The sequence below is a fragment of the Phocoena sinus genome, chromosome 7 (assembly GCF_008692025.1).
Source record: "Phocoena sinus isolate mPhoSin1 chromosome 7, mPhoSin1.pri, whole genome shotgun sequence".
Classification (NCBI taxonomy): Eukaryota; Metazoa; Chordata; class Mammalia; order Artiodactyla; family Phocoenidae; genus Phocoena; species Phocoena sinus.
Window position 1 is genome coordinate 38,032,723 of NC_045769.1, and position 20,130 is coordinate 38,052,852.

General features: G+C 37.1%; 1 protein-coding gene across 1 annotated transcript in view; it reads left to right on the top strand.

Moving 5' to 3' along the window:
* Window positions 1–1,931: 1,931 nt before the first annotated feature.
* RFTN2 (raftlin family member 2) overlaps window positions 1,932–20,130 on the top strand; it is a 61,381-nt gene continuing 43,182 nt past the window's right edge. The window contains exons 1-3 of the mRNA XM_032638449.1: window positions 1,932–2,519; window positions 15,242–15,425; window positions 16,996–17,110. Coding sequence (XP_032494340.1) covers window positions 2,381–2,519; window positions 15,242–15,425; window positions 16,996–17,110 — 438 coding nt within the window. The 5' untranslated portion in view covers window positions 1,932–2,380. The remainder of the gene's footprint in view (window positions 2,520–15,241; window positions 15,426–16,995; window positions 17,111–20,130) is intronic.

The following is a 20,130-nucleotide window of genomic DNA, read 5'->3' on the forward strand; positions in this document are numbered from 1 at the left end:
GCTCTTACCTCCCTTAGAGCTTAGTCTTCTTTCAAAGAAGACTACTAGAGACGTGTTCTAGTAATTATGTTACTAGACGTGTTCTAGTAATTATGTTACTTCTTTATGTTCTAGTAATTCTCAACTGCTTCATGTTCCTTCAAGTTCATGCCATACTGTTTCATGATTCCATAACATTGCTCATGCCTTTCCCTTTTCCTGGCACATGCTCCCCACATTTCTTTATCTATGTTATGCATATTCATCCTTCAAGACAGCTCAGATATCATCCTCCAAGCTGAGTTAGAGACCCCCTTCTAGGGTTTCTATAGCAACCTATGCATACTTCTATCTTAGCAGCTACCAAATCAAATTGAAATTACCTGTTTATAAGTCTGTCTTCTTCCCCATTAAGCCTTAAGTTTCTTTAGGGCAGAGGCCATGTTTAGTCAACTTGTGTACCCAAACAGCATCTAATTTAGTGCCTGGAATATAGCAGGCGCTTAATAAATATAATGAATGTTTCATAAATAATACTCCAGGCTCTGCAATAGGAACTAGTGAACTTCAAATATTCTATTTCTGCCATCCAGGAGCTCACAGCAAAAGAGGACATGAAAAATGACAGGCATGGAAGCACTGGGAATAGTCAAATGAGTCACACTAGGTCAGAGTCTGCTGTCTTTTTAGCCAAATTTACCCAGAAATTGCTACCGCCAACCATGCTCACCCTTGAGAATGAAGGACTATGGAATTTTCCTCTGTTAAAAAACACTTCTGAAAAGTAAATTGTTAAAAACAAGGAGGTGGAAGGAAGAGACAAGAGGTCATAGTGATATACAAACTAAATAATCCATACCCTTTTGAGAGTTTTCATGTGCACTCTTCAATGTAATTGAAAAATAATTTCAGGCTTGTGTTCTATAAAATCTGAAATGTGAGATTTATTTTGTAAATAATGGGAATGGTGGCAGAATCACTTCCCTTCTACTACTATTCTCAACGCTGTTTTATAATGTAAGCACATTAACAAATTTTTGCTATTTGCCAGGCATAATGTTAAGATATGAGATAAGATTATCTCATTTAACCTTCATAACAAGCCTATGAGGTAAGTATTATTATTAACTCCATTTAATAGGGGCGGAAATTGAAACTTGAAGAGGTCCAGTAAGTTGCCCAAGATCACGTCTCTAGTAGGCATTAGAAGCAGTATTTGAACCCAGGCGGTATGATTCCAGGGCTCACAGTTTTGATGGGTACACCACACCACATGATGCGTAAATAGTAAAATACAATAAACACTCATTACAATTGTTCCATTAGAAATTGTTCTTGACTTCAGGTAAATAGCAATTTATAAGACTGAGTGAATCAAGTTGTCAGTTTTGCTGTTGTTATTGTTGTTGTTTTTAATTAATGATACTCTGGGACCTGTGGAAGTGTTACTAGTTATTATCATAAGCCTTCTAATGGTAGAGTTTTTTAAACTTTATAAATGTTAGGGAAACTAATTATCCACATTACTGTCTCTTCTTTGCAATTAAATAAAGTCTTTTTATTATGATATTTAAATATAAACATTTTATATGCGGCAGTTTAACTAGTACATGATTTTTCCAGCCAAAAAAAACCCTTCATTTGGAAAGAAATCCTCAAAAGTGCTATCTAAAGACTAAAAGTGGGTTGTTGTTTTTTTAACTTTAACTTTTCTCCTTTTAGACTCCAGAAACAGTTTCCTGACTTCCTTTCTGGAAATGATTTTTGTTTCCAACCATATTGAGAATCCTTTTTTTTTTTTTTTTTTTTCCATTTTCTCTCTCTCTCTCTCTCTCTCTCTCTCTCCTCTTGCTTCCTTGGTAATAGCAGGGAGGAAGGGGGGGGCAGTGGGCACAGGAAAAAGGGAAAAGAGAAAACAGAAAAAGAATTGCACACCACTATGTCTGAATATAGCCTCTACTTGTAGATAATTCCATCTGATTTGCACTTTTGCCTTTTTATTTCCATTTTTGGACACCTCCTTTATCATCCAGCTAACTGGGATAGACAAAGCACTGTTGGTGCCCTGAGCGACAGAACTCTGGTAGGGGGCTGGCTGTAAATTGACGTGGCATGGAAATTCTCCGCTAAGTTGTAGCAGCTTGCATGTTTCTCCTAAGATCAAGCCCAGCCTCCCGGAGCTGTAGCTTAATCATCATGGGTTCAACGACTTTACAGAAAAATGGATAGAAAAAGTCTTCAGCTCCTTTCTTTGGACTCAAATGTTTTCTTTTTGAGTATCTATGGTTTAGCTGAAAAAATCAAAGCAGTTAAGTCTGTAACTTTCTTTTTGCAGCTTAAACAACAGAATTTGCTGGTCTCCCTCCCCTATCCTGCAATTTAATTCCTTACAGATTTTGCCATGGGGTGCGGACTTAGAAAGCTGGAAGACCCTGATGATAGCAGCCCTGGAAAAATATTTTCTACCCTGAAGAGACCGCAAGTGGAAACAAAGACAGAATTTGCTTACGAATATGTATTGCTGGATTTTACTTTACAAGGTACTTTTTGCTTCTATTTTATTTGTAAAATGAAAGATTTCAGAGATAAGGGACTTCTAGTTTTTTTAAGCGTTGGTTTGTGGATTTTTAAACTGTTCCTCATAATCAGATTGTACAATCAATCTAACAATAATGCTTTGTTTCTTAATTACACTCTGAAAGATTTTTGGTCTGTTTGGTTTTTGTAAATTTGGCTCATATGTACTTTATAAAATTAGAAAAACTGCTTGGAAATAGTCCTTTCATTTTTAAATCAAATGCTTATTTGTAGAAGGACACATGAAAAATGTTCGCTTTCCAGCCAAATAGGTCTAGCCTTAATGACAGTTTGTGTTTTGAAAAAGATCTGAAAGGCACAAGAAGGTAGCATGTAGGAAATATTACTTGCATCATGTGGAAGAGTATTTGCTAAGACAATTCTGAGGTTTCCAACTGCGTTAATGTTGTGATTGTGGTAGTCATTTGATATTTTTGACCAAACTAAATTTGAAGTTTGAAAATACAGAAAAAAAGATAGTCTTCTGTAAGATACTTCCTTTGCTTGCCCTGTCCCTAACAGAGAAACTCCCTGTTCCAGAAAGTTGGAAACACAAATAAACAAGCCCAGATGGCAGCCCTGTGTAAGGAACAGAGGCAGCTCAACTTCACAAATACTTTACCTCACTTCTTTTGGAAACTTTACTGTACAATCGCATTGATAAAACTGAGTTTTTAAAAAGCAGAACTATATCTTTAATTACAGGGTATTAAAAATGAAATTGAGTATCCTGCTTGCTGTTAGAATTTCCAGATATCAGTATTTTAAGTTCTTATTACAAAGTTATGCTCTTAATTCTAATAAGCCGCACGTTTTATCAGTTAATAGAAAATTTATACTAAGTAGATTATCATGTTGTATATTAATTTCTTTTCAACTTAAACACAAATTCTCCATTTTTTTTGGTTTGCTCTGTGAACAGTGCATCTTTGTGCAAGAAGCAAGAGTAGCCCATTTTTCTTTGTCAAAAACTGAGCTAGCCAGCAAGCAAACTCCCTTCCAGAGACATACACAAAGTCTGTACATATACTTTTAACATATTTACATTTCCATTTTTACCTAAGGCTAAGGCTACCAAAGGGGAAAATGTCAATATTCTTAATTTTCTTTTTAATTATGGAAGTTAAAAGCAGATTTTTTTTAAAAAGTAGATTAAGATAATGGTGACAATCAGAGAAGTAACCATGCAAATGAATTTTTTCTATACTTTTTCAAAAAACATCATTTGAGAAAATATTTGTGATGTGGTCCTACGTTTTCTCCATTGATTGTCCTTGTCGATTATCTTTTAGGACAAGTTTTTGTAAATCCACAGGATGCAAACACATATTTTCCTTAACCTCAAAACCTTGTCTATTCATAAAGTTTAGGCCAGAGCCATTTTGATCTGTGCTTTAAGATTTGCTGCACAACCCCCATAGGTTTTAAAGTAACTTGAATTTTTTTTTTTTGGATTTATTTCCACCCAACCATGTTAGCAATCTCAAACAAATTTGTATAAATGCAGCCATCCTTGGATCAGAAAGATCTACAACTTTCTTCAGAAGTCATTTTGGTTTTATTATTATCAGAAGCCCTTCTCTCTGTGAAAGGAGTAAAATTTCTACCTTCCACTCTAGGTGTGTGGAGGAGTATTACACTATAGAGTATTACACTAATACTCTATTAGAGTATTACACTATAAAGTGTAAGTATGGGCATAGTTTGCATATGTTAACTCAGTAAGTAGGCACATATTTTAAAGTTGCACCTGGTTCCTATTTGGTCCAGGGGCCCAGTCTCCTGGTGTCCCTTTTCTCTACAATTCTTCCACATGTTTCTTGTTCTGTTTTGTTTTCGTCTTTGCCTTTGCCTTTGCCTTTGCCTCTGCCTCAGAAGCCAAGACTCTGTATCAGCCCAGCTCCACAAACCACCTTCCTCTCTTCTGTTGTCTCTGACGCCCACCTATTCCTCCAGTGTGTAGAGAAGTGAGTCACATGGGGGTTAAAATATGCCAGCCTTCTTCGTATAGTCCTGGCCATTCTGACCTGGGGTTGCCGTGAGGACTACTAAATAGTGGCATCTCCTGCCTCTCAGAGACCACGTGCAGTGAGCAACCTTTCAGGAAACAAGTTGGTCTAGTGACAGCTGTGTGTGCTCATGAAGAGCACCTTGTTACCTTGTTTTCCTCTGTTTCTCCAAACAGAGGACATGGGACAGAGAGTCAAGTCCCAGTGGGGCAAGAGGAGACCCTTTGAAATTTCCAGTGCCCTGTGTTATGGTGGCTATAGTTATCTTGAAAAATTTATTGATTTTCCATTTAGTTCCATTCTCTGTGTGCGTGTGTGTGTGTGTGTGTGTGCCTTTCCCACACTTTTTTTTTTTTTTTTTGGTGGGGGGTACTTTGAGCCATTACTTATATATCTCTATGGGAGAAATAATAGCCTAATCATTAAGTGCATAAGGCTCTGGAGTCAAGTTCCTGGGTTCTGAATCTAGGCTCTTTCACTCATTAACTTGGCAAGTTTATAAACTTTGCTGTATCTCAGTTTCCTCATCTATAAAATGGGGGTTCTGATGGTGCTTGCATAATAGAGTTATTTTAAAGATTAAAGGAGATTATACAAAATAATCTCCTTGAAAAAGTACCTGGCACTTAATAAAAGTTAACTATCCCTCCTGGCTTTGTGCCAGATCTACTAACCGCACTAGTGAGATTTCAGCACAATTTTTGTGATAAATTTTCTGGATTATTGTATAGTAATCTATACATGTGTATGTATGAGAGTGTGTCAGTATATATATGAGTACATCATAGAGTTTCTTGGTGAAAAGTTAAATTAACTCTGCAAATAATCCAGAAGGGTTGGTTTACCTTCTTGTGCAATCCCAGAAAACAATCTGAATAACCATGGCCTTAAGGATTTTTAGAGCATGTATAGCTTTATGATTAAAAACAAATTTCTACAGTATTAAAAACCCAACAGAAGGACAGATGGTAACTTCCTTATTTGACTTTCTAATAGAATCATGTAAAACACATTGAGTAAAATTTTCCTGGCCCCTAGCTTGCTTTCTTATTATGAGAACAAGAAACTCTCATTGTCTTTTACCATCACTGTAACAGTAGTAAATACATTGATGTATGGATTCTGTAGAAGATGCTGATAAGTAGTGAAAACACAAAAAGGAATAAGACATAGTTTCTGCCCTCCAATATTTTATATTCTGATTGGTCAAACTGGACAAGCTCATGAACTCCTCAAGGTCAGGAACTATGCCACATCCACCTTTGCACTGCTGTGTTTTGCACGGTGTTTGGCACATGACCAGTGGCCAATAAGTTGTGTTGAAGTAATGAATGAAAAATTGCAATACGAGATACAAGAGGTATCAGGAAAAGGAAAAATCAATTTTGAATAGGATAAGTTGGAATTCAAATTAGAACTTTAACTGAACCTGAAGAAAAAAATAGGGTTTATATTATCAGAAAAAGATTAAGAGTTTGAGGTACTTTCAAGGGCTATTGAAAGGAGAAGTGAGGGGGCGTCCCTGTAAGAGACATTACCAAGAGGGACTTAGCCTGTGGCTGGCTGGATATGAAGGGACAGAAAGAATGAGGAATCCAAGATGACTTCCCTGTTCTGAGCCTGAGAAACTGTGGAAATAATGATGCCTCTTACAGTAGGAGGGGCGCCCCACAGGGAGTCAGTTGGTGAAACAGCAATTCCATTCCAGGCACGTTGCATGTGAGGTGGCAGTGGAACATCCTGGCAGAGAGAGTTACAGGTGCACGGCAGAGATGATGACTTCCAGGAGGAATTGAAGTAGATAAAGTCTTAAAGAGGAGAATATGGGCAGAGCATAAGTGTCTTGGGCTGAATCATCAGGCATATTTAGCCATATTTAGGACAACTCAACAAAAATGAAATAGAATGAGGACAATTGCGACTGTATAGCACCAGAGAACACAAGGAAAAGGAGGGTTTCAAAAAGCAAGAAATGGTCAGTAATCGTAAATACTAGAGAACTTTCAAGAATAATGAAGATGCAGCACTGAAGAGAATGCATTTAAAAATCAACAAGAGATGAATAAAGTATCAGAAACGAGGGAAGGAAGGAAAGAAGGTCAGTCCAGCTAAATTTTCTATGTCTGTCTGAATCTAATAAGTTCTTGAGTATTTCCTCAAGCAGTCAAAAGATTTTCAAATGTAAAGTGCTATGTAAAAAGAAATTTATAATAAAGATGACTAAATTTACTCAAGCATCAACATAATCTCTGTCAGATAAAAAAAACCGCATAAGGACTTTCCTTTATTTTTTATTTATTTATTTATTTTATTTATTTTTGGCTGTGTTGGGTCTTTGTTGCTGCATGAGGGCTTTCTCTAGTTGTGGCAAGCGGAGGCTACTCTTCAGTTGCAGTGTGCGGGCTTCTCATTGCAGTGGCTTCTCTAGAGCATGGGCTCTAGGCGAGCAGGCTTCAGTAGTTGTGGCACATGGACTCAGTAGTTGTGGCTCTCGGGCTCTAGAGCACAGGCTCAGTAGTTGTGGCAAAAAAAAAAACTTCACAATTTTGGACTGTTGGGGGAAAGAAAGATCCCATTCTGACCTGGGGGATAGGGAATCTCTGAAAATAGCAAACAGTTGACCCACTTAAATAAATATTGATGTTGGGAGAAAATACATTTCTACTGGCAATCTACGTTATATTGGGGGTTTTTCTTACATCTGGGCGGACATTTATTTATTCTTTTTTAAAATTTTTATTGGAGTATAGTTGCTTTACAATGTTGTGTTAGTTTCTACTGTACAGCAAAGTGAATCAGCTACACATATACATATAGCCCCTCTTTTTTTGGATTTCCTTCCCATTTAGGTCAGCACAGAGCATTGAGTAGAGTTCCCTGTGCTATACAGTAGGTTCTCATTAGTTATCTGTCTTATACATAGTGTCAATAGTGTATATATGTCAACCCCAGTCTCCCAATTCGTCTATTTATTTTTTGAACTAACACTTACTGAGCACCTACTGAGCTCCGAGTGAGGAATAAAGCCTAGTCCTTGACTTCTGTGAACCTGCATCCTAGTGAGCTTCCTGCTGAGGAGCCCTGAGGAATAACCATCTGTTTACAGTGCTTACACTCTATGCTGTGATACAAACTTTGCTAGAAGTCTGAGAGTTATAGAAGCAGAAAGAAGAGCACCTCCACCCGATTGGTGGGATCCAGAAAGACTCCTTAAAAGAAGTGCCACCTCATCTGATCTAAAGAATGAGTGAGACTTAGACAAAGATTTATGTCCAGAATATACAAAATACAACTGAAAATCAAAAAAGGAAAAGACAACCCAATAGAAAAATGGACAAGGAACTTGGACAGGTGGCTGATGAAACAGGAAATCTAAATGGTCAGTAGACATATGAAACCGTGCTCAACCTCATTAGTAATCAGGAAAAATTCATGTTAAAACCACAGTGAGAAACCACTACAAATCATCCAAAATGGCTAAAATGTCAAGCTAATACCAGGTATTGGTAAATTGGTACAACCATTTTGAAAAAACAAAAAATGCTTTGTCATTACCTAGTTAGCGAAGATACATATACCCAGTGGAAGCGTGCACACGCATGCACCATGCAGCACATACAAGAATGTTGATAGAAGTGCTATTTGTAATAACCCCAAAAGTGTGAACAACTCAGAAATCCACGAACAAGAGACTGGAAAAATAAATTGTGGTAAACTCATACAATGCAACACTGCCCCACAGAAGTGAGCCAACTTATTCTGAAAAGGGCCAGATAGAAATATTTTAGGCTTTGTGAAGCCGTGTGGTCTCTGTCACAGCTACTCAGCTCGGCCAGTGAAGTGCCAACATACCATATGCAACAAAACAGGCCGTAGGCAGTACTTGCTGTCCTCTACTATACTGCAATGAACCGAACAAACTACAACTACACAAGCTGCCCAAGATTAATCTCACGACCTTAATGTTCAGTGAAAGAAAATAGACACAAAATACTGTATGATTCCATTTATATAAAGCTCACAAAATTGGCAAAACTGAGCTGTAGTGTTTGCTTGCATTCTTGCATAGTAAACTAAAAAGAGCAAGGAGTGAGGACCACAAAAGTCAAGGTTAAAAAAAAAAAAAAAAAGTCAAGGTAGCACAGAGCAGGAGAGGGGGATTGTGATTGAAACGGGCAGGAAGTGAGGCTTCTGGCGTGCCCACATTTTCTGATTTTTGAATGGATGGTGGTTACCAAATGCTGGCAGTTTTAAGTATGTTTTGTGCACCCCGTTTGTACGTTACATTTCTACCCCCACACAAGATGTTTAAAGGTTAAAAAAAAGGCTGAGTAAGAAGTGGGGTAAGGCCAAACAAGGCTGAAAGACAAGCTGTACAGACTCAGAAACGAGAGAAAATCTCATGGTTTGTCTGGGAACTACAAGTAAAACCGAACAGGCAGAGTGCAGCACATGCAGGAGACAGCGGTGAAACACAAGGCTGCAGGAGTTTTCATGGTCATAATGCAATCTTTTGCATATCTGCCTGTAATTATGAGCTCTGTTGTCCCTTGGAGTTTGAGTGCATTTCAAAACCACAGTTGTATTACTTCAATTAAATATATTAATGAGTGACTACAAAGATGGCACCTTTATTGAGAACATACAATGTTATGTAATTTGGACGTTATTTATATAGTAGTTTATCTTTCTAAGTAACTTAAAACATTTTGATAAGTAAACTGGATACTCCTTTTAATATCTGTACATTAGATTGATTAACAATTTATAGTAGTCGAAAGCTTTAGCTCAGCTCATGTCTGAATCTTCACAAATTCTGAATTAGCAGTGATGCAAATCAATGAAGCTTTACTTTCCTGTCGGTGCTCAGATGTACTGGCTCTGGAGTCATTCTGTCTGGTTCAATTACAGCCTTACCGCTCACTTAATAATTTGGGCAAGTTATCAATCTCTCTCTTCCTGAGTTTCCTCATCTGAAGAATAATGATAATATCTGCCTTGTGGAGTTTTTGTAAGGGCTAATTAAGATTAGGCATGTAAAGCACTTTGCATAATGCCTGGCACAAAATATGTACTTGGTACATGTTACTTATTATTTTTTACTATAATTGCTAGATATAACATGGGGTTTGACAGTCTGTTCACCTTTTGAAAATATGGTAGAATTGCTTGCCAGTGTTTGTACATCGTGCTTTTATCTGAGGAACAATGTTTCATAAATATTTCAAAAATACATACCAATCTTCAGAAGTAAATTGGTAGAAAGAACATATATATGTCTTGGACTGGTTTCATACAGTTACATCATCAGAGCAAACCTTTTGACATTGAACAAGTTCTTAGCTTTTTACTAGAATGTGACTTTTTTGTATTTTTAAAATTTGATCTTTGTCTATAAAGCTTTTAAGCAAAGGACCATAAAAATACTCTACTGATATTTTATTTTGGAAACTATGAGGATAAATGATAGACTTGCTTAACCTTCAGCACGTTTCAGTTTTAATCAGAAAAGTCCACTCTGCATGTATATAGTTTTCAAAGCAACTACAAAATACTTTCCTTCACCAGTTCTTCACAATAGCCTTGTAAGGTGTAATAAAGCTTTTACAAATCGTGTAGCATTGATTGAACGGCAACCAACCCCACCCATTAATGCTGTCAACAACACCATTTGTTCCTTCTCCCAAGGAACTCGCAGCGGTTGGGGAGCTAAGAAGAGCAAGATGGCTTGCAGCTGCTGCTAACTGCCTGTGCTGTTCAGTTCTAGCCAAAACAACCACACCTCCCCCCTAATTTCCTGTGTTTAAAAAGTAATAGAGTCTCTGATATTACTGCCCCAGTGTAAGGACATCAAATCAAAGGCTTGGCTTCAAACACCAAGCCTATCTTGGAGACATAATTATTCTCTCTGGTGAGCACTGATGAAAATGCCTCACTCTGTGTGCACAGCTTGCCCCTTCCTCACATCTCTAAGCTGAGTCAGGCTGCCAGTCTCTTTTCAGCACAGTTTAAAACATTATTAAGAATCGAGGGGATTACCTGAAGGGAAGTTCTCAACAAAATTCCCAGATTTATTTCACCTTTCCTTGCTCCTAGGTTTACCTTTCTTGAATGACACTGGCATGTTTAAAATAAATCACAATGTAGGATAAGAAGGGCAATTTGTTAACAGAATGAACCCCAGCCCTCCTATCACCATCACCCTCCTGTCCCCACTAATGAAGATTTGGATCACTTTCTGTGTCCTAGGATGCTGAACACTGTCTAAGATGGTCCGGGTGGCCTGGCCTGGACCTGGGCAGGCTCTGGTCTGCAGAATCCCTGGGGCGACCCAGAGGAGAAGCTGCAAACCAGCAAGACATGGGCCATATTCAGCCTTTAGACAGGTCTCGCTTGGTGTGTATAGTGTTAAGATATTTGAATTAACTGTCACTTTTTAAAGTTGGGAGATATTACATAAGAATCTGGATTTGGGGGTTTTCTTAAAAAAATAGAAGATCCAGCAACACTGGGCCGACATGACCACATGGCAGCACTGGACCAGGGCTGCTGCACTCTTGGATAAGGTATTAAGTCTTCCCCAGGTCCCTCCTTCAGCACAGCCTCTTTCCTTGTTTTATCAGGCTGATACCTTTGGACATTTGAGTCTGAGACTCAATGGAGCAGATCAGCGTGAGTTAGGGACTGTTATTTGGAGTGAGTTGGCAGGGGGGACACCTAATCTATAGGGTGAGTTAGGGACCTGAGATCTACAGCATGAGTTAGGGGCCTCTGATACAGAATTCTACAGATGGTGAGCCAGGCTGGGCTTTTGGAATAAATCCAGATCTCTACAATGATCTTCCTGGAGATGTTTTTAAACCAACAATGACGTCTCGGAGGGCAACTTCATTCGAAACTATCTTTCTAAGCTGGGCCACCAGCAGACAGGCACATCACTGATATTTGAGTGTTTACTTTGTACCAGGCCCTGGGCTCATGTTTTACAATTACTATGAAAGCAACTCTATGAAGTTAATACCATTGTTTGTCCCTGTCATCGCCTGTCTCAGACAGGCAAATTAACTGGTTCCAGATCTAGTAAATGGCATGAGCTGAGCCCAGGTGATTTGCTTCCAGATCCTAATGCTCTTAGGATAGTGTGCTGCCTCTCGTTCCACAGGGGAGGACTTCATTTAACAAAGCAACCAATAGTTGTATAGCACATGCTACATGCCAGATACTTTCTAGGAACACATATAAACTTATTTAATCCTAGCAACCCTATAGAGTAGACTCTATTATTATTCTTACCTTGAAGATGAGGAAACTGAGGCACGTGGGTGCAAAGTAGCTTGCCAGGCTAGTAAGTGGCAGAGCTGAGATTTGTATCCAGGCAGTCTGGTCCTAAGGTCTTTTTTTTTGGGCGGGGGGGGGCTTGTGGGATCTTAGTTCCCCCACCGGGATTGAACCCCGGCCCTCAGCAGTGAAAGCGAGGAGTCCTAACCACTGGACCACCAGGGAAGTCCCCCTAGAGTCTATTTTCTAAACTACTGCTCCATGAGCACCCTGGAGCTCTGTTCACTGAATATGTTAATGTTACAACCAATTTTTCATTCAGTTGGTCCTTTAACAAGTGTTTCTCAAGCACTTATCATAATTGTCATGTCTATGCCGAGTGCTATTTATCAAAAGACACAGACCTCCAAATAGAAGAACATGCACATTTGAGACAGTTGAATAATTAATGTAAAGCACTGGGCCCAAAATGACATGATCTTTACAAAAACTTATGTGTAAGATATGCTTATTAGTACTGATGTACAATTTTTTTTCTCCCTTTGTAACTTTACTGGATTTCTCAGTTTGTAATTCTTCTCAAAACTTCTGTGTGTGTGTCCTTGTGTTTCAGGCATTAACATTTCTTTTGCATTGAACTCAAGACAATAACCTTACTTTATCGAAAGTGCAAGAGGATGTAGATTAGACTAGAAAAGCTGGATTTGTTCCACTGACACAAAATTTCTCTGACATCGCCAGAGAACAAGGTGTTCCTTAGAAATACATTCTCTACCTGAACAGGAACCTCTTTAAGCACCAAAGTCCTTCTGTTATAGCTATCTTCTTGTGATTCTATTTAATGTGTTACAAAATTCTGCCTTTGAAAACCTTGTTCTGAAACAATAGAACGGAGGGAATGATTTCATTATCATTATCAATCGGGCCAATGAAGTGTAGAAAGTCCTTTAAGAGACCTCAGGCTGTAAAGTTTTTACAGTTCTTTTATCTAGTTTTATAATTCGTTTTATTCCCTCTGATGTCATCTGTCCCCCTTGCTGCCATCACTGTGTCCTTGCTACTTCCATCCCAGTAGGGGTTCCAAGCCTCCACCAAAAGACTTAGCACTAGACCTGAGATGCTTTTAAGTTGTACACACAAACACAGAATTAATAACATTGAATCTCATAGTCAGAAAGCTGTGCCCTTTTCAGTTCTTTTTAAGCCTTCCAATCAGGTTGGAGTTACTACGTCTTTAACACCTCCCTAATGGCTAATTCTCCCTTTCAACAAAGAGAGAGCAGGGCTGTGGCTCAGTCCTTGGCAGATAACAGTATCCAGCTAGAATTTGATAAGTATTTTCTTTTTGTTGTATTTATTTGTAGGTAATTTTCTACTTATGGTAAGTGATTCTGGTTTTATGCCTTTAAGGAATTCTCAGTCTAACAGCAGAGACAAACACATAAACAAGTATCTATAATACAGATTGATAAGGGAACTAGTAGAATGCACAGCACAGAGGAAGGAATGATTAACTCAACTTGGGGAGCAGGAAAGGAAACGAAGTTCTGGCAACATGAAACAGTGTGCCAGGCTCAGGAGCTCCCGTAGTTCAGTCCTGCCAAAGCAAGATGTACAAGGAAAAGGATGACAAGAGTGAAAGCTGAATAAGTAGACAGAGGCCAGACTATGAAGATTCTCTCGTATCATGCTAAGCATTTCCATTTTCTACTATAAGCAATGAGATCCATTAAAAGATGGAAATTTTCTTTAAATTTTTGTAGGATTAGTATATAGTTCTAAAAATAAGTTTAGGCTATGTTTCATTCCTTAGTCTTAACAGTTTATTCTGGTTTATAGTTTTTTAGTTCCTTTGTTTGGAAATCAGGGTTGATAGTTAAAATACTAAAAAAGTAAGACCAAATGAATCACAGAGTGATTGCCACACAACCATGCGGAACTGGGTCATTTTGCAATGAAATCCAGCTGTTTCTTCCAAAACCAGGATCAGTCTCTTTGTTTTTATTCCTATTCATAATGATGAAAATATATTGTAGATTAGCTTAAATCCAGAAGAGGATGAAAATTTGAGTAAATGGATTCATGCTGGTTTATATAACTTTTCTTTGAGTGCTTTATTTTCATTTGAGAAGTTGGCATGAACCCACGTGAATCCAAGTGGTGGATTTCTGTTCCATCACGTGGATATTAATGTAAGAGGAGGTAGGGATTTCCTCTGACCCTTCTTCCTTGTCTGCTTCTCAACCTACTTCCTGTGTTTGGGCAATTAACAGCAGCTATTTTCTGGACAGCACTGACCACACTGACAGAAGGCCAACAGCCAGCACTGCCCCTACCTGGCGTTCATTTCATATGTTTTGTTATTCAAGAGATAGCCAAACTGCAGCTCCATTTCTAGTTATTAAGTCTTGGTTGTTTTCCAGAAAATGAGAAATATTGTCACAGAAAATGAAGTTGCTTTTAAAATTAATACTGCTAGAACATTCATCTTCCCATATAACACACCCTTTTCCTTTTACTAAAAACTATACAGATTGTACTATTCTATAGTTTCTACAGATTTGCCCTGCTTCAAAGGAATGTTTCAACTGCATATCAATGTTGCGTTTAAATTTCCTGTGTATTTAGAATTCTTACTTATTAAGAAGAACTTCTGGTTGCCTTTACTTTTTCAATTTCTTTACTCAAGTATTTATATAAGTGCCGTAAGAAACTGTATTTTTAGTTTCCCAGAAAAACTTAAAACACGATTTTTTTGATCCTTGGTGGCGCAGTGGTTAAGAATCCACCTGCCAGTGCAGGGGACATGGGTTCAATCCCTGGTCCAGGAAGATCCCACATGCTGCAGAGCAACTAAGCCCGCGAGCCACAACTACTGAGCCTGCGTGCCCTAGAGCCTGCATGCCACAACTACTGAGCCCACGTGCTGCAACTACTGAAGCCCACACACCTAGAGCCCGTGCTCCACAGCAAGAGAAGCCACCACAATGAGAAGCCTGTGCACTACAACGAAAAGTAGCCCTGCTCACCACAACTAGAGAAAGCCCATCGTGCAGCAACGAAGACCCAACAGAGCCAAAAATAAATAAATTTTTTTAAAAATGTGTCTTTAAATAAATAAATTAAATAAAACTGCCTTATTTGAAATATATATATAGGGCATTGTATTTCTACTTTAAGACATATTGGTAATACTAAATATCTGCCAGCTGCTAAGAGTACTTTTGCTTTTTCTGAAATTAAATTAGAAAATATATAATACCTGTTAGCATAACTTTATTTGAGATTAAATCATATGGATACGTTTCCTATTCATTAGTATTATCATACATAGATAGAAATAATATGTAATTCAACTTTATGAATGTGCAAATCTCTCTTTGCATTTGATGTTTCAGCTTCGCCAAACCCAGAAGTAATCAAGATAAATTCAATTCTGGATATAGTAACAAAAGTGGAAGACTACTATCTTAAAGGATATATTGTTGGGGCTATTCATCCTGTTATACAACCTGTTGGGCAGCAAAAACACCTGCCTGCAAGTTACCTATACAGGGTGGTGCTATCACGCTTGAAATTAAGGTAAGCCTGACGCTCCAGAAAACTGTCATACTAAGAAGCTGTTGAGAGAGACAGTTTTCTTTGGCTAAAAGCAAAGCAAGTTTGAACAAAGTGATGGAGAATAAAGGATAATTCAGGGTTTTGGCTTAAGGCACATTTTCCAGCAGTTGAACCTCGATTGGGAGAAGGAAACTTAAATCTCCTTCCTTAAAACTTCTCATAGATTTAGCCCCTTGCAGACAAACAGGTCCTAGGTAAGGATGTCAATGAAAAATGGGAAAGGAAAATAGACTCAAGAAACACCTGAAAGCTGATATAGCAACTTCATCAGATGAGGGGGTATCAATTAGCTATATCCTATCTCTGGGCTAAAAGAGCTGACTGAACAAGTCCACTTTCACTGAGCATTTTTTTTGAACTGTCCTGTATTGTTTTATTAATAGTGGCAACAGAAACTATCTCTAACTTCCAAAACTTTTACAGCAAAAAGGCCTACATGCCAAGTTCTCACAAACTGGATAGATCTCTTATCAGCTTTTTCCAAAAAATAGGATGGGAAAGCCAGAAAGCCATCCATTTTAGGTTCTTTTTTAACTTTTTTAATAGCTGTTTTTCCAAACAATACTACAAACGTTTTTGCCAACCAAGCTTGTATGTTTCATAATATTCAAAATACCGTTACTCCTTCCAGTGAAGAATGAAAATAACCAGACCAATGTCTTTGATTAACACATTAAATTTTTTTTACACAACTCTCCAACTGTATCAAAATCATCTCAAAGACCAGGGTAAAAACTGTGTTTTCTCTTTATAGCGACTTTAACTATGAAAGGGCTAAGCTGAGAAGGGAAAATGAAATAAGAGAAAAAGAGAGAAAACAGGAAAATTGGGAAAAAAAGAAGAGGCTTTTTAAAATCCCAGATGTGCTTTTTAGGGACACTGTCTGCTACTGAGTAACTAACTGCCCACTTACACATGTCTGAGAGGGCGTGTACACAAGCAGCTTTCACCATGACAGGGCACCTCATCAGATATTTACTAGTTCAAGCATTACTAAGGAAATATGCCATTTACCACACCATAGCAACACTTATGTCCTAATTACAAATCTTACAAACCAAGGATAAATTATTTTTCTCTTTTCGCATTACTTCAAATAGATTTAGCAGTGCCCTGCCAGGGCTAAGAATAATCAAGGGGTGAAGATCAGAAAAGAAGAAAAAGGAAAATGACAGGACAATATTTATCTGCACTTAAATAGGATTGTTACTTGTGCTTTTGTACAATAATGAGGTATAACAGTGATCTAAAATCATTTCTCATAACTTATCAAAACAACAGACGCGGAGCTTTTCTTTCATGTTAAATTAGAAATTAAATTAATAGAGGTTTTAATTAAGGAAATCTAAATTAATAGAAGTTATTGTGTTTTTCCAATATTTTTACATAAGAAGACAGCCATTAGAGTCGAAATAACAAAGAAAAAGGATTGCCTTGAGCTTACTTGTGAGTTACTCGCTCATTTTCACATGAGCATATTAGCTGAAAATCAGCAATTGGCTTCCAACCATAAACATATTCTCTGTTACAGCACGAAGCATTCGACAGCACCCAGTGGACAAAGACGCCCAAGGCTTGTGATTGAGGAATGTCCTCTAACTTTTGAGACACAAACAAATGACGTAGCAAAAGAACTGATAGAAAAGGTACTAAAAGTATACATTTTTTCATGGGATATTGAGAAATATTTCATATTTCTTCTTCATCAATTTCCTTTCCTACTTTAAAAAGAACGGGAAAATGATAGGTGACTTAGTCCACCAGAATTTAAAACAAATTGAAGCACAGGTACCAAATTGTAGAGTTAAAAACAGAAATACAGGCCAGTGAAACAGAATGGAAATGCCAGAAATAGATTTATACATATATAAGAAGTTTCATAACAAACCTGATGAAATAAAAATGGGGGAACAACCATTACTGCGTAAGTGCTGCTGGGAAAATGGGCAATTGTTCTATAGAAAATAGACTCCACACATTTCACATGAGTTAAAGAGGTAATTTTTTTCAAGTGCAAAAAATCTGAAAGAAAATGGAAGAGTGGACATATTTAATTATGAATAGATTGAGTAATTTGAGTTTGAATATATAAATATAAGTTATATACTAGGAAAAAAAGAATCGGGGGGAATCTGCAGCAAATGTGTCTTATAGAAGCTTCATCTTCTGAATATATATGAAATGAATACAAGCGCATGAAAGTATATTCAGTCTTGAATGGACAGACAGAATCCATGGACAGAAAGGAAACACAAATAACAAAGAGACATTTGGCAAAGGGTTCAACCTAACTAATAATTTTTAATGTAAATAACTACTGAGAAGTAATAACTTAGCAGTATTAACTGAGAAATTAAATTGAAAATATTAAATTCAATGTTGGAAAGACCTTTAAGAAAACATTCATATACAATGCAATTGGCATTGTAATAAATTAGTACAGAGTTTCTGAATACCAGTTTGGTAATAAAAGCCATAAATCTTGTTTTATTTTGTGACCCAGTAATTTCCTCTTTAGGAGTCCATTCCAAGAAATTAATTGAAAAGGGAAAAATCATGTTTATACAAAGATATTTTAATCAACAGTGAATAGGGGCCAAATTCTCAACAAGTGGAAAACTGAGAAGGAAGCATTGGTCTATCAATATGATAGACTATTTTATGGGCATTGAACATGACAACTATCTTAACTGCTGAGAGAAAAAAGTCTATTCAATGGAACTTAATTGAACCTTAAATGAAAAATTGAACACTATATGTATATTGATTAAAACCAAAAAAAAAGAATTGTACATTCATAAGTATTCTAAACTGACAGGATTTGATGGTGAAAGTTTGGGTTTTTTTTTTTAATTTTAGTTGCATTGTCATATGTGTAAGGTTTAGCTTTTATTTAAATGCATACTGCCAAAAACCTAAGGCATTTCCTGTCAAATAAGAAACTGTGAAATTTGTTCGCTGTTTCTATTTTTCCCAAGCTTTAAATGACCGTGTGTGTAAGATTATCTGTGGTTTGTGTTTAGCCAGTTAGAGCTGCCAATGATACTTCCCATTTAGATATAAAGTCACCATTTAATAGGGTTTTTCAGGAACAGTCTTTGAAACTAGATTTTTATAAACAAGGTACACATACTATTTACTACTACTATTCTGGGAAAAAAAATTTTTTTTTCTGGGAATAAATCCACTCCAGAAACAAAAATCTAACTGCTAATTTAGTCTCAATAGATCATCATGAGAGCATTCGTTTTGTATTTGACTTCCTGGACACAAAGATCTATTTAAACAGGAAAGTACTGTTATTTCAGCAATTAGAGTAATGGGGTTATTTTATGAAAAGAAAAGCTTCAGGAAAAATAGCACATGAAATATTTGAACATTGCCCCGTGTATGAGCAAGAACAATAGATGAGTGCCAAATATTATTTTTGAACGGCTGCCTGATATAAAGAGTTGATTGTTAAACAGCTAGATTTTAAGTCATTTTAACATTATGTCAATGTTTGCTCTTTTTTTTAATTTAGATTTACAAGTGTTTTCCCCAGGATTTTTAAATAAAAATCACATGAAAAACATCAATCTTGCAACTTAAAAAACGGAAAAGACAGTAATACTCTGTATCATACCAGCTTTTCCAGATAAAACTTTTTAGTAATAGAGAAAGCCTTCTGCAATTTTCCCCCCAAATCAACAAATAAGACCTAGAGAAAGCACTGACATTAAATTTACCGGTTTTTACCTTCCTCCTCACCACCCCCTTCTCCTCTCCCGGGAAACCTGAAATAAAGGACAATTTATGGTTATTTTTAAGGCTTCTTGCAGTGTCACAGTCTTAATGTGTTAATTTATAGGAGTAAATGATATTGTGCCAGCAGTGTTTGTCCAAGCTCCATACACCCACACCCTCTGTCTGTCTCAGCTAAGTTACAGCAGCCTCCATTGCTGTCTGGTTTCACCCTGCTTCTTCCTGGCCTTTTTCATTCCATTTTATTTCTGACTATAGACGTTTGCACTTGCAACCTCCATCATAACTCTTTCTTCGCCTCCCAGGTGAATTTAAAACATTTAAAATGTTTAAAACAGTGGCCGTATAAAAGATGTTGCTATTTCTTCATTTTAACTTATTTAACGAGTACTTATAGAGCACCTGTAGGTACAAAACATTGCAACACAAAAGTGAGTAAGATAGTGCCTGCCCTCAAAAGAATGGTCAGCTTAACACAGGAGAAAGACGTGGACACAAAAAGAACAAAGAAATGATGCAAAAGCAGAGAAAGAGAAAAGTGTTGAGCATGAAAGTAATCACTCTTAGGGTCTCAAATTATTTCACTGGCATTATTTCATGTGCTTCCGAACCCTATTCTTTAACTGATAGGACTGAATCTAATCATGCGTATTTGGCCCAGAAAGGAGATAATAGTACCAAGATATAAGCAAATCAGAAACTTCTTAAGAGTGGTAGTATGAATTGGGCTTATGCATTATATGTATGCATTTGTCAAGAATTAGTCTTTTAACAGTTTTCTTTACACACAAGCAAGCAAAGCTGTATGTTTTCTGCTTTTAAATTAATGTCTCTTCTTTATTATTAAGATGTATTTGTTTTTTGTTTTTTTTTTAATGGAGGAGAAAGAAAGAGTGGCCTTATTTCTTCACCAGGCAAAGAG